This window comes from Anastrepha obliqua, chromosome 3, assembly GCF_027943255.1.
Source record: "Anastrepha obliqua isolate idAnaObli1 chromosome 3, idAnaObli1_1.0, whole genome shotgun sequence".
Taxonomy (NCBI): Eukaryota; Metazoa; Arthropoda; class Insecta; order Diptera; family Tephritidae; genus Anastrepha; species Anastrepha obliqua.
Window position 1 is genome coordinate 27,692,528 of NC_072894.1, and position 14,577 is coordinate 27,707,104.

The 14,577-nt window shown below is 36.8% G+C and overlaps 1 protein-coding gene across 1 annotated transcript in view; it reads right to left on the reverse strand.

Annotated features, from left to right (window-relative positions):
• Window positions 1-1,643: 1,643 nt before the first annotated feature.
• LOC129240064 (cyclin-dependent kinase 14) overlaps window positions 1,644-14,577 on the reverse strand; it is a 288,617-nt gene continuing 275,683 nt past the window's right edge. The window contains exon 10 of the mRNA XM_054875532.1: window positions 1,644-2,975. Within this exon, the coding sequence (XP_054731507.1) occupies window positions 2,911-2,975 (65 nt within the window). The 3' untranslated portion in view covers window positions 1,644-2,910. The remainder of the gene's footprint in view (window positions 2,976-14,577) is intronic.

Consider the following 14,577-nt stretch of genomic DNA (forward strand, 5'->3'; position numbering starts at 1 on the left):
AAAGTTTCAGCAAACCGGGTCTGTAGAAGATGTGAAAATACCAGTGCATGCTCGTACAGCTCGTACTACAGAAAATATTGCTGCTGTTCGCGATAGTGTAGTTGAAGAGCCGTCCACCTCAACTCGTCGTCGTGCCCAACAATTGCACCTCTCACGCTCGCCGTTGATGAACGTTATGCATTTACACGCTTACAAGGTGCAATTGACTCAAGAACTAAAGCCTATTGACCATTTCAAGCGTCGTCAATGGTCAGAATGGTATCAGGAAATGACAACAGTGAATGACCAATTTTCGAAGAAAATCATCTTCAGTGATGAGGCAGATTTTCACCTCAGTGGATTCGTCAATAAGCAGAATTGCCGCATTTGGGCGAATGATAATCCAAGAGTGATTGCCGAAAAACCAACTCACCCACAAAGAGTGACTGTTTGGTGCGGTTTATGGGCCGGCGGCATCATTGGGCCGTATTTTTTCCAAAATGAGGCCGGTCAGGCAGTTACTGTGAATAGAAGCGACATCTTCCAGCGTGCACGCAGTGGATATTTAGAAAGCATCATTTAGCACTCACAAATTGAAGACCCTCTATCTACTAGTTGTGTTAAAAAATAGATAATACACTTCTATTCAAAATTTGCGTTAAATTTTAGTTAACAAAATGTAGCGCTTGAAAGACCCTGTACAGTAGTGAACAACAAGTAATACGCTTCAGGTGTACTCGTAAGTTATTTTGTTTTACATTTCAAGTTATATCATATAATAAAATATCACAAAATCAAGTCGTGACCTTTATATCTATAAAAGGAAGTGTCTAAAACAGCGCTCAAAGCCAAAATTACAATTTTCGAACACTTTGACAGAAAATTTCTAAGGCTGCATTTTTCTTTACTATCCCATAAATTAACGAGAATGGTTCTGCCCTGGTTAGTTTAAAGGATGACTAAAAATGATTGTTACTAGAAAGCACTTTGCCCTAAATTTTCTCAAACCCCCCATGCGTTGGAACAGAATTTTTCATTAATTCACCAAAATGTATTCGATTGGTATTGTGCGCGAGGAAAAAAACGTATTCTTTTTTTTCCACCTAAATTTCTTTGAAACCCTAACGCGTCAAAGTGGAATTTTCCATTTATGTACCAAAATGTTTATGTAAAGAATGGCTAAGAGACTAGTCAGTCAAGGTTATGCTCTGACCTCTTCCCTTTTGCCACTTGGTGTTATGTTATTGTTGATTTCCGATTCAAATGTAAATGTCAAAAATATTGTTTTTGTAAATGCTCTTCCTTAAGTATATCGAAAAATATGATATCAACTTTTTCACATTTTGCTCGCTATTTCAAATGTAAGTATTAACTACAAATTGCCGGCCGCTAGCTACAATAGTAACTAAGGTTTCGTTTTTTTGCTTTTCTGTGATTTTTAAAATATTGCAAGTTGGTTCTGAATGTTTTTTAATTTTTTTCTTAATTCCTGTGTAGCGGCGGTAGCCAACCAATGCCTAAATTGTTCCCTTCTGCGTCAATAATAATAATAATATTTGTAAAGGTGGCCCTAAATCAATCACCCAATTTTGTTTCTGAATAACTTTTTTACTAAACTAAAAAAAATATATTTTGAATGCTGGAAATATTTATTTGGACCTTTGCGCGCTCTATCGCATCTGTCTGTTTAGCTCACAAGTGTCAGTAGTGCAGCTTTTTAGCTCCCTAGTGTCAAATATTATGCACGTACAACGCCATTTGCCAAAATTAAAAATCTTCCGTTAGGGTGCTTAATTTTGCGCCACCTTGTACGAGCATATCTGCGCTCCAAACTCACTTCATACGAAACGGAAAAAACCTTGCGTGCGTGGGAAGGTGCTTACGCTCATCGAGGACCTGAGGACCTGAGGGCCTTGAGGCACGTGATCAATACACACACATGTGCACATACTTAATAATTCGTACTTTAGTAAAATAAATTTTAAACTATTTTAGATTGATTTCCTTTGTTTTTGAATATAGTTGTAGTTGTAGTTTTATATTAGTTGTTTATGAATATTAAAGTTTTTTTGAGTTTATGATTTTGAGTTGATTTTAGTTTAGTTTAGTGTCTGCCTATTTGCTGTTTATTCTTAATGCTACTGTTTCGGTAATTGTATTTAATTTTGACATGTTTCACTACGTTTCTTATTTTATGTTGGTATTCCAAAAATTTGACACTGCTTTGCGTTTTCTGTTTAATACTTTTAAAACTTGTTTCCCTTCAATTTCACATTTGTTCGTTAGTACTTACACTTTTTCGCTTTTCACTTTTTCGAAAATCATTATTGGCCTAAGAAGTTTCAACTGTTTTAGCCTTTGCTATTTTTTGCTACAATATTTGTTGTTCAAATTCTATTAAAATGTTAAAAATATAATTTTAGTGCACATCTTATAATTTTCTGTTTTACTTTTATTACTATAATTGAATCGATTTTGTTGCTAAATGATATTTGCAAGTTTTTATATTTTCGTGTTATTTTGCAATTTTTCTTATTTTTCTTATTTTTTTTTTTTGTTTCAATACAAGTCAGTATTTACATTGCCATATAATAATTGTGTCTCTGGCTGGGTGTGTGCATGTTGTTATTGTTGTTGTTATTTTCTACATAGTCACTTTAGTTCTTTTACTTAGTACATTTTTTTTAAATTTCTTTTTGTTTTATATATTTTCTTAGATTTTCGCTGTTAATTAACGAATTTTATAAACCAAGAGTAGTTGTTGTTTCATCCATCTTTGCATTACAAGTAAAAGTATTACAAAACAAAAAATAAAAAAAAATATGTTATACAAATTAGGTTTGCAGTAAAAAACTTGAATTACAATATTTATGGCTGTTGCTGCTAACAATAGAAACGTACACCATCCACCGAAAGGGTTTGCTTTAATTTTCATTTACTTAGCCGGTTTGGTTCAGGAAACAAATGAACACCCTCTACGCTGAATATTGATGTCTCTGTAAGAGAAAAAAAAGATATTTATAACTTTTGTCTTAAATTTAATATAATCTGGAATGCAAAATGTAATGCTGAGAGCAAATTTCATTCAAAGTCAAAATATATAAAGGGCGGTTAAGTTTCAAGGCCCGGTGTTGATTTTGAATAAAATACAATTTTTTTAGGAAATTATTGTCATTTTTCTTTATTATGATAATATTGATATAGCTCAATTACGTATGGAACCAAATATCGGCCAAATGGCCGCCGCGGCCTCGGCGGCACATCACCATCCGATGGTCCAAATTTTCCACGACGCTGAGGCATAATTGAAGTTCTACGCCGTTAATGTGCCGAATTATCTCATCTTTTAGCTCTTGAATTGTTGCTGGCTTATCGACGTACATCTTTTCTTTCAAATTACCCCAAAGAAAGAAGACCAACGGTGTCGTTGCCGTTTAGGTCTGGTTCAAATTCAACAGCGCCCTTAACATTTAACCACCCTTTATATTTAATAATATTAATCATAGTATTAAGTTCGCGTTTAACGCTTAATGGCTGTCAAAATCCATACAAATTCCACAGTCGTGAAATATGCTTGAAAATTCTTACGTATCAGACGACAAAGTAGTACACAGGTTACGCTGTGAAAACGCCGCGCCACATGCTAGCAACATGATGACAGCAGCATGATGCAAGCAACATCACGCCAGCAACATTTTCTCACACCGGTTTAAAGTGCACATGTCAACTAAAATTGAGCGAGAACTGTTCATTGCGATTGAAGTGTCTGAGTTCGAATGCTCCGAAGATATGGCATTTTTGAGCAGGCAAGTTTTCGCAAAGAGGGTAAGTACATAAATCTTCTTCATATTTTTTTGTGTCATTATACTAGATTGTTCCAGAATTTTGTGGTTCGATAAGAAAAACACAATTTTCTTGGTTTGAAATTATTTTTATTATTCAGTATAGCCTCCTTGAACATCAATACACTTGTTCCAACGAGATTCCAATTTATGAATTCCAACACTGAAATGAGAATCTGGAAAAGCTGCAAAACACGCTTCCAGAGCTGTTATGACCTCATCATTTGATGAAAAACACTTTCCACGCATGAATTTTTTTAGTTATGGAAACAAATGGAAGTCGCTGAGAGCCAAATGTGTTGAATACCGTGGCTGCTCTAACAACTCGAATTTTAATTCATGGATTTTAGTCATTGCCAAAATGATTTTGTGACAAAGCGCATTGTCCTGATGAAAAAGATTTTTTATCTTTTGCAAACTTGGTCTTTTTTCACGAATTTCAGCTGATCTAAAGGGTTACAATGATATTCCAAATTTAATGTTTTACTTCTTCTTCTTCTTCTTAATTGGCGCGATAGCCGCTAACGTGATTTTGGCTGAGTTTAACAAAGCGCGCAAGTCGTTTCTTTCTCGTGCTAACCGGCGCCAATTGGACACACCAAATGAAGCCAAGTCCTTCTCCACCTGATCTTTCCAACGCAGAGGAGGCCTTCCTCTTCCTCTGCTACCACCAGCTGGTACCGCATCGAATACTTTCAAAGCCGGAGCGTTTGTATCCATTCGGACGACATGACCCAGCCAACGTAGCCGCTGGATCTTTATTCGCTGCGCTATGTCTATCTCGTCGTAAAGCTCATCGTTCCATCGCCTGCGCTATTCGCCGTTGCCAACGTGCAAAGGTCCTAAAATCTTACGCAGAATCTTTCTCTCGAACACTCCAAGCGTCGCTTCATCGGATGTTGTCATCGTCCACGCTTCTGCGCAATACGTTAGGACGGGCATGATGACAGCTTTGTAGTGTTAGTTTTGTTCGTCGAGAGAGGACCTTACTGCTCAGTTGCCTACTTGGTCCAAAGTAGCACTTGTTGGCAAGAGAGATTCTACGTTGGAGTTCAAGGCATTGTTATCGGTGTTAATGCTGGTTCCTAAATACACGAAGTCTTTTACAACCTGAAAATTATAACTGTTAACAGTGTCGTGGGTGCCGATACGCGAGTGCGCCGAGTAATCCACCAACAAAACACCTTCTTGACCAATTTTTGGAAAAGAACTCGTTTCGGAGCCGAAGAACCAGTTTCACACAACTCTAGAGGCTATCTTATTTTAATTTAGGATCTTGGTGATCGATTTAATCAAGAATTGAAAAAACATTTGTAAAATAGTTTTCTTTTAAAACGAAAAAACAAAAAATTATAATTTTATGTAGTTTATTGACTGAAATATAAAAAACTTAAAAAGTCTAAAATAAGCTACCCCTTTGAGCAGACATCTCTCTTGGGTGGACAAAAGTTGGCTGACGGCGAGTGTCTGCTCGAGGGAGGTTTAACTGTAGTTTGATTTTCGATATTTTTACATTCCATAAAAAGACTTGCGAACATCTGCTTCGTATGGAAGAAAATACCAAACCCAGAAGTTTTCTAAAATTATTTTTTTATTTTGACTTCTTCCTTCAATTCGATATTTAAATTTTGTGCGGGATCACGGAATAACTACAAACTAAGTCTGGGATTTTTGGTACCTGAAAAACACTGCACACTTAGCTGCATGAGAACTATCGTTTGATCTCATAACTAAGAATGGCAAACTGTGTTCACATTTCTGTTCAGTAAGGTTTAGCAAGTCATCTTTAACCGTTTAACGCCAGAACAAAGCTTCCGAATTGTGGAAATTTACTTTAAAAAATAAATATAATATATTCGCGAAGTTCATAGAACACTGGCGGCATCATGGGTCCATATTTCTTTCGAAATTAGAAAGAAACTACCGCTACGGTGAATGGCGAGCACTATCGAGCCACGCTAATTGAATTAAACAAGACCGTGCAACTTGGCTCACACCGCGCTTAGCAATCGATTTATTGCAATATTCAAGCCACGGCGGACATATGCCGGATACCATATTCCAAAAGTAAATACCATGAAATTATCAACCAGATTATAGTTTAAAAAATCATTCCAAAAATATTTCTTTTTTTTATTATCATTTTAAGTTCCCTTAAGCTCTTAAAAAACACCCGACGTATATGCCAAAATAATTTGGCCTGATACGCGATTTCCTATCGACAGAATAAATTAAATTATACTTTCGCAGAGACTGAAGCGCTTTAGAGGCAGGCACCTAATTGCGACGACTGCAATTAGGAAGGCAGGATGTGGTTTGCATGGTTTGACGATGCATTCAATTGAAAATCACATTTGCGGCAGACTATGTGCGAGTAAATTTGCCAATGTTATTGGTTGCTATCACAAGCGTAATTCAATGGTTTTATAAGAGCTGAATTAAATTGCCAATTACACAAACACACAGACATAGGTTTCTGCGCAAATGAATGGCATCTACACTTAGCAGCAAAATGTTACATACGCACTTATTGATGAAGCGGACAGAGCAGGTCGTTCGTGGAGTCAAATGAAACATCTAGCTTTAAGCAAACGAAATTAGAACTTCTTTATTGAGGCCCCATGTTTCATCTAGGAACTATGGGAAATATACCTATATACATACTCATTGATAGAGATTATAGGTAAAAATATATTTATATTTTAACTTTTATGGCCCATTGCTTTTTAATATATTTATGGTAAAAATCATTTGTGATGAAAACAAAAAAACGCTAAAATACCAGTACTAATAATAGGGTGATTGCTTAAGCGAATGACGTATCACTTATCGTAATGTTTCTAAATACTACGTACGAATTGACGCATGATTTCTTAAACGAGACGCGTTTCTTTCTATCAAACGAGACGCGGACTGCTAAATATAGGTGAATATTTTCATCACAGAGCTCACCCTATCCACAAGGAGATATCCAGAGTTCAACATCCCTCAATAGGTGCTCCATTGGTGCTGTCAGACAGGATAAAGTGACTGGAACTTTCGTTTCTCTTCAGCTCTAACTTTCCATACTACAGTCTGATTTCCACCCGAAAAATATCAAAAGCCCGCAATTTTGTTATTTTTCAAAAAACTTTTCTCGTTTTAACACCTGCCAAAATGACAAGCCTACAGATTAATAATCAGTTTAACTTTTTCGTTTCAGATGTCCTGAAGAACCAAAATCCTGTTGACAAGCCACCTATTTTTTTTAAGACGCTCACTTTGGTGCCACACTACTACAAAAAAATGTGTCAAAAAAATTGTTTTTGTATACTATTTGATGTCAATAATAACATACTATAAAATCAAAACGATCGCATTTTATTTTCTTAAAAAAAAATTCCTAAAAAATATCTACAAAAGATGAGTATTTGACCAGACCTTATGTAACAGCGTCATTGGCAAAACGTAGGACCTATCGCTTTGGGCTATATTTTGGTCCTATATAGTAATACAAAATCAATACTTTTGGAGTATAGTGTCCTCACCTGGTGGCACTCGCTGGAGAGAACGACGTTGGCTAAGAATCGCGAGAGAGTCCGAAGACCTGCTCCCATTAGAACCAATGAGGCGATTCGGACTACTGCTATCTAGCGGAGCTGGGCTAGCTGATGACGTGCACGCAACTAGTTGGAAAATTCTTGACTTCCTTTTAATTAAACGCATATGAGTACCATGGCAAGAATCGACTAGGCAGACGATTTAGCTAGACAGGGGACACGTGAGTTGGTAGCTCGCGGGAACAAAAAGGAGTATTGACTTAATTAATTACAGTTACAGCTGTGATCACAAATCTCTCAATTAAAACCCCGGTTGAACTTTTCATTTCAGGTAATTTCAGTAAAATTCGAAGCCCATTTGACTTTGACGTCAAACAAATTGAATCCTTTCCTTCAGCTTCAAACTCCATTTTGATAAATTGAATACCGAGAACAGACCCGAATTTGACACATCAAGAATCATCGGAAAATTTAATTTAATTATTGGCTCATGGAAAATAAAGCAGAAAGAAAAATTCGAAATGCCTCTATTTTGAAGCCGATGCAGTGCAAAGTATACCGTACCAAATGCCGGAATCATAACTCGAACAAATATTAACCGATTAACTTGAAATTTTAACGGTATATTTACATAATATTCAGTTATGAAATGCGGTTGGATTTTTCTATATATTACATAGTTTTGTTTACTAAAAATTAAAATATTTTCAAACGAAGTTTTTTAAAGCAGAAAACGCACAAAATATTACAAATATATTATATATAAAAAAATATTTCCCCAAACAAGGCAAAATGCTCGTTTTTTTTAAGAGAGGCTTTACTACAGCAAAAATTCAAGAAAATATTAAGCTGTTCAGAATATAGTCCAAAAATTGTAAAAAATGGCGAAAAATGTATACTTTGAAAATTTTTAATAGATATGATGATGTTTTTCCGGATATAACAGGCAGTTAGTAGGCGCTTAATCTCTTTTAATTGTGAGCTTTTCCAATGAAGAAAATAAATAATTTCATCGCTAGTAGCAAAGAAATGCCTCTACTTTTAGAAGACAATTTTTTTTCAGTCATCAGCTACAATTGAAAACGAGTTCCGAAAAAAATTGAATGACGTTTTCTAAAATGGGGCGATACTTGAAAATATATATTCAGTAACATGGTAAACTAAAAATTAAAAATTTCGAATAACATCTTTTCATATTTTGGCCATCATTAACAATTTTTGAACCAGGATAGCACAGCGTCAAAAAGTATGTAAAACAGTAATCTGGAACCAGGATAGTCAAGCAACTACCACTAGAGTCGACGGGATATCAACAGGCTTTTTTCAACACCTAAAAAGAAATTCACTAATTTTCACCCATTGCATACAAAAAGCTTCAGCTGCTTCGTGAGGGAAATTATGGTTATTCCCATTTATATAAAATTTAAATTTTAATATTCAGCATATGTAGGTACATATGTATGTATGTCATGGTTGTGAAGTTACCTCGCAGAACAATAAACTTCTCTTCACCTGACCTGTACGACCAACTCATCTAACAGCCCATTCCTTTGGTCTGACATCAAGAATTTGCACGTTTCTGGAATCTACCGTTTGATGGCATCAACAATGACAACGGAATTACTTCGAGTCCTTTTTGCGTCAGCTGTATGAAGAATGAGGTGGAATCATTTCAGCACCTGCTCCTTAGCTGCCCCGCTCTCGCGAGACGAAGAGTTAAACATCTTGGTTCTCACTTCTTTTCTGCGCCTGCTGACATAGTAGGTTTTGATATCAAAAATGTGATGAACTTCAACAACAGCATAAAACGGCTAACACAGCCGCAAATTAGTCACCTTTCATAGCCCACAAATACTCAACCCTTCTTCTTTTCATCCTAACGTTTTCCTTCACCTCTTTTTCCCCCCTTACTTAGGTATTACAAAGGATGAACCAAACTGTTTTCGTCCAAGTGGGCCCACTCTTTGGGCAACGATTAGAACCTGACCTACGTTTGTTGTTGTTATCATACTTTTGGTTGTACTAGTAGCTTTTCAGAACTTGGAAGTTGGAAGTTCTGGACTTGGAAGTTCTGAAAAGCTACTAGTACAACCAAAAGTATGATAACAACAACAAACTGACTGCCATTTATTTATATTGGGGTTTTTTAAGTTCACCTACACCTTCAAGTTAAGATAACAGAATAACTTAAATCTGAAGATAAACAGAATAACTATTATCTGAAAAGCAATCGAGGTCGGCAACAAAACACTTGCACAAATCTGCATAACTGCCCTCATAGAGATTGGCAGCCACCGTAACCTAACCTCTCCTGGGGCACATCTTTTTTTTTTTGGATGGACCACTGCTTCCGCAACTATCTTCCTCCGGATTTCTCGATCCGCCACCTAAGCGCCACCAGTTTTTCACGTTCCTCCCTTTGAGGTCGTCGATATTTCCTTTGGTCTGCCTTAGTTCGCTTCCCATACGATTGTTTCTTCAAGGCTCGTTTGGTGCTCTTTGTTCGCGCATTCTTTTTACGTATTCAAGCCCACATATTCGCCGGGTTTTTATGTATTTTAGGGACACATCACCTCCAACGTATCGTAAGAGGAGACTAGAATCCACAGCTTAGCCTGTTAATTATGAGAGAAATAGGTGCAGAAATAGCTTGGTGACGATGGCACCACTGTCGTCAATGAAGCGTCCACTGAAATTTATTGAGAAAGTTGGGCAAAGAGCCAAGAAATACTCCAAATCCATGAAGGGGGCACAATAGATCTTTCAGGTCGCAATGCAGAGTCCCCTCATAATAATAATATCCTAAGGCGCATGGAAAAAATTTGCAAATTGTACATTCAATGAAAACACAATCATTTGTGCAATCAGTTGACAAAAAAAAAATTTGTAAATATAAAATAACTTTTTTTTTAATCTTCTAGCTGCACTGAAAGCCGTTGCTAACCCACGCTTCACTCCGAAATTAGTCGGTGAATGTAAGACAATACTGAACAGTGTTGCAAAACACAACAAAGTTAGTCTTATTTGGGTGCCTGGACTTTGTGGTATTACAGGGAACGAATTAACTGATAAATTGGCTAATGAAGACTCGGCAAGTATGCCACTGGGCCCTGGACCCTTTCTAGGTGTCAATCGGTGTCCGCATCGATTCAACTATGGATTAACGACTTCATGAATTCTACCCGATAGAGGGCGTTGGTCTGGGTTGAACTCGTGCAGAGTAGCCAAGTGCTTTGTGAAAGAACCAAACAGGAAAATAGCGAGGTTTCTCCTAAAACTCAGCAGAAAGGACCTGAGAGTACTGGTGGGTGTAATCACAAGGCACAACACCTGTGGTCAGCCCAATATGCCTATCCTGTCTTGAGAATGACGACACTGCTGAGCATTTTCTCTGTAACTGTCCGGCGTTTTCCAGAATCAGACTTAGGATACTGAGTTGTGATATACTGGGTATGGATAAGGTTCATACTCTTCCTTTCCGGATCTCTTAAGATTCATTAATGAATCGAAGAGATTTGTGGACGAGTGACCTCAAACTAATAATATCCGTCTTACCACCCACATTTCATCTTTCCTATCTCCATTCTTTCTACTGAAATCTATCCGGATGTAGTACAATGGTCTCCTGACTGAGCGCTTGGACTTGTCCAACCCCCCACAAATCTAATCAAATCGAATTCCTCGAATGTTTTAAGTGATATTTAAACTACTGCCTGTCAAAATTTCAAAAATAAGTTTTGAATCCCAAAAATAAAATTTTATGAGGTAAGACTTGGAAAATCTTAATGCACTCCGTGCGAGGCTACCTCCTCATGCTTATGGCTCTCCAAACCTTTTGTTTAAATTTGAGTTCTCACTAAGTAGGTTTTGAGTTTAGCGGCTGAGTGTATTTGTGTGTGTATAGCAGTGTAAACTACATAATATGATTTCATAATATTTACACAACTGCTTGCAAGCTTAATATCAATTGAGGTAATTAATGAGATATTTCCATGGGCTCGTATGTATGTATGTGTAATATGTGTGAATGCACGTACAAATCGGCAAATAAGCAAATATGTGGAATGCATTAGACACACTCGATATCAATAACTGTATGCACGTATGTATGGGTGTATAGACATAAGTCTGATTTATTAGTAAATTGGTTTGTGCTGTGACATTAATTCCGCTTTGGACGAGAAAGCCGCACACCTACTCCACTAAATACCATATAATATATTATATATGTATGTAGATGAAACCGTACCTTCCCATAGCCATTCATTCAACTCCTCTTTAATTATTTTGCTATATATTCAAAAGTACTGAAACGAGTTAGGTTGAATGTGAATATGAATTCAATATTTGTGTTGTAGCGACTCGTCAACTGCATAAAATATAGTACACGTATATTCACCGTTAGATGCGTAAATATGCAATGGTTATTATTACTGCACTGGTAGAAACTATATTCGTTTGAATGCTTAATGGAGCAACAAAAATTTCTGGATGCCATATAATGAAATAGTTAATGGATTCGCAGTAAATTGAATGAGTGACTGAATGAGTTTTAGAAAGCGAAGTAATTCGTTATTCATTTAATTTTAGGCTCACTAATGTTATTTAAATTAAATGTCTAGTGAATATACATACAATGCGCTTCCGTTATTTGTTACACAACTTTAGCTAAGCTTAATTTAAAAAATGTGAAAGAGCAAAGCTGGAACTTTAATAGAAACTAAGTTCCAATGATTTTGTTTTGGTATCATATACTTTTTGTTTTGTGAAAATGTCTGATTTTGTGCCGAATAATCGTCATTTGCGGGAAGTGTTGATTTTCCACTTTCATTCGAAACAACGGCTGAAGCGCTTCGAAAGCTGCAAAAAGTTTATGAAGATGCTGCTTTAAGTGAAACAACGTGCCGGAATTGGTTCCGTCGCTTCAAAGGCGGTAATTTTAATGTTGACGACCGTCCACGTGAAGGAAGGCCAAAAACCTTTGAAGACGCTGAATTGGAGGCATAGGATTCGTGTCAAACGCAAGAAGAGCTTGCTTCAGTATTAGGAGTTACCCGCCAATCCATTTCCAAGCGATTGCATGCTTTGGGAATGATTCAGAAACAGGGGAATTGGGTTGCTTATGAGTTAAAACCAAGAGTTGTTGAACGTCGTTTTTTCTTTTTTCGCCTGCGAACAACTGGTTCCGCGGCAAAAAAGGAAGGGTTTTCTTCATCACATCGTGACGGGTGATGAAAAATGGATTCATTACAGCAATCCAAAGAAAAGAAAGTCATGGGGACTGCCGCGGCCGAATATTCACGCTGCGGTTATGTATTTGGTGGGACCAAGTTGTGTTATTTATTATGAACTGTTAAAACCAAGCGAAACCATCACTGGGGATTGGTATCGACTTCAATCGATACGATTGAGGCCCGAGCACTGCGCGAGAAGCGGCCGCAATACGCGGAGAGGCATGAAAAAGTGATTCTACGGCATAACAACGCTCGGCCTTACGTTGCCAAACCCGTTAAAACCTACCTGGAAACACTGAAATGGGAAATCCTACCCCACTCCGCCATATTCTCCAGATATTGCGCCGTCCGATTATCACCTGTTCCGATCGATGGCACATGGTCTAGCTGACCAGCAGTTCCATTCATATGAAGACATCAAAAAATGGCTTGATCCGTGGATAGTCTCAAAAGATGAACAGTTTCACCGCGACGAGATCTACCAGAAAGATGGGAAAAAGTAGTAGCCAGCGATGGGCAATACTCTTATTGCTTCACTTGTAACCATTTTTTCAGAATAAAGTTGTATTTTCATCCAAGAGAACTTAGTTGCTCACCTTATATATTGCAGAATTTATAAAGTTCTGAGAGGGTTAAAATAATAAAAACGAGATTTTCGCTTTAATTAACATATGAATGGCATACCCAAAGAATGAAGGTTCGAATAGTGTTTGAATTTTTCTATTTTGAATTTTAGCGTAACCGCATTCAGACTACTGCGGACATTTTTCTTGCACCTGCAATAGATTTTTCGGTCAAGTGAAATTTTATTTGTAGGTATTTTCAAACTTATAATGAGTCAAGAAGTACAGATGAATTATTCGAGAAATTGCACACATATACACACACAGACAAACTTATTCACACAACAACTAATTTTTTACTTTAAAATTAGATTAGATTTATGGGGGTTGGAGGAGACCATTGTACTACACCCGTATATGTAAAATTTAGTAAAAAGAATAGAGATAGGGAAGATAAATGTGTGTGGTAAGACGGAAAAATTAGTTTAAGGTCACTCTTTCACAAATCCCTTGGATTCATTGACGAATCTTGAGAGATCCGGGAGAGGAAAAGTATGAACCTTATCCATACCTAGTATATCGCAACTCAATATCCTAAGCCTGATTCTGGAAAACGCCAGACAGCTACAGAGAAAATGCTCTGCAGTGTCGTCATTCTCAAGACAGGATAGGCATATCGGGCTGTCGGCGACCACCATGGCCGCATGGTCTTTGCTTTTTACAAGATGCCGCAAAATTAATCACCCTATCGGAAGATTTAAAATTCCTGCAAATGGCATCGTATATCAATAATAATTGATGTTTCTAAACTACACAGCTGCACTATACACACAGCCATGCAATGAAATGCGTGAGGATCAAAATAAAAATTTTCATCACTCAGTTATTTGATTTAGTAAAAAATGTACTTCAAAAATAAAATTACGACTAATTTTGGCCACCTTGTAAAAATACTTGAGCCTTTTCACTTTTTCGGTCAGGAATCTGGAATTTCTTTATTCCACATACCAACTTGGTCAATTAATTTCATGCCCAATCATGGCATGCTTGTATATTTATTGCAAAAATTCAAATTATCTTACATCATTTTTTTATTTCTGGTTGTAAACTACTTATTGTCTTATAAATAAATAAACACAATAATTAAAACGTACAATGGAAGCCTTAAGTAAAGTAAGATTTAATTCATTTCCAAAATACCAAAAAACATAGGCATGCACTTACACACGCATACATACATATGTACGAGTGCATGCTTGTTTGCTCATAAAGTAACATGGAAGAAATTGTGTAGATAACGAAAAAGCAGAGAATCAACAAACCGGCGCAAAAGAGTTTGCACATCATTGCCAATACACGTTTGTGTGTATGGAAGTGCGCATTAGCAGCTGGAAGCGCAAGCAGGCAAAGTGCACTGGCA